This window comes from Echinococcus granulosus, assembly GCF_000524195.1.
Source record: "Echinococcus granulosus chromosome Unknown EG_S00084, whole genome shotgun sequence".
NCBI lineage: Eukaryota > Metazoa > Platyhelminthes > Cestoda > Cyclophyllidea > Taeniidae > Echinococcus > Echinococcus granulosus.
The window spans coordinates 5,386-6,461 of record NW_020170464.1 but is presented as its reverse complement, the minus strand read 5'-3'; the positions used below and the strand labels follow the sequence as shown (position 1 = coordinate 6,461).

General features: G+C 45.9%; 1 protein-coding gene across 1 annotated transcript; it reads right to left on the bottom strand. All coding sequences in view use genetic code 11, as the record gives it.

The window, feature by feature from the left end:
- Positions 1–374: 374 nt before the first annotated feature.
- On the bottom strand, positions 375–886 carry EGR_07669 (hypothetical protein; the record flags this gene model as incomplete). The annotated part of the gene is made up of 2 exons (XM_024496918.1): positions 375–469; positions 571–886. The coding sequence occupies 2 exons, from the start codon at positions 884–886 to the stop codon at positions 375–377; spliced, it is 411 nt and encodes a 136-aa protein (XP_024348623.1).
- Positions 887–1,076: the final 190 nt, after the last annotated feature.

Sequence of the window (1,076 nt, the reverse complement as noted above, 5' to 3'; positions counted from 1 at the left end):
ATCAGTAGTTCTACGCATTAAGAATATTTTCTCATGATTTAGAAATACAAAAGGCCAGCATTGTCATCAGTGCTTCCAAAAAGATGTTGTGTATCCTGCAAAGCAAAATACTGTTTTGTGGAAGTATGGGTTCATCTGCACCAGTTGAATTGCCAATCGGTGAGCTAGGAGTAGGGAAAATGGACGTATTTCAGTGTGAAGCTTATCAATGGAGACCACACAGCGAGGCGAGCACATCTACATTACACCTGACTGAACGCTCTTTTGTCTAAAGTCATTTGAGCATCAACACTTTAATATTATGCTTACCATATGATCGGCCCAGTGAAAATACCCTTCTGCGCAGTAAACCACGAGAACCGACAGTCACAGCGCTAGCCTCGGAACGCACGCAGTAAGTGAGCAACTGAAACTTTCGATGCAGCAATCACAACCGCAAGATCTAGTGCTACGACTATAGTCATGACAACTAAAAAAAAACAATAAATGCAAGTCAGTTGGGAAAGGACGATGGGAGCAGTCTCGGCCACCTGCGTGAAGACATCAAATAAGTGAACATGTACTACCTACTTGACCTCTCTACTAGTTGGATGGAACGCAGATAGACACAGCGGGACGACACCAGAGGAAGCAGGAAGTGGCATGGAGGAATAGACAAGAGAAGTGCGATTGCGGTGAAGTATCGCAATTGCATGGCTGACCGAATCATTGAATCAATTGCCAGGAAATGAATAAATGTAGTTGCTTTTCCACCTGGTATTGGTGTCGAGGTGCGATGCCAGGAGGCGGTGTCGGTGTCGTCGTTGTTGGTGGCGCTGATGAAGGGGAGGCACACATTCGACTGCACGACAGCAAAGGTGCAGTAGTGGAGGGCGATGCTACTCATGGAGTGGTTAGTAAAGGCCGTGAGTTGCTGCTAAGATAAGCAATGACGATGAAATGGAAGTGAGAGATGAGAATGTTGATGTGTGGAGAATGCATTGTGGTGGAGCATGGATGGGTGGATGAGCAGAGTGTTGACAAAATGAGTGGAAATGTGCACAAAGGGACAAGATGGCAAGGCAGTGATTGTAGGA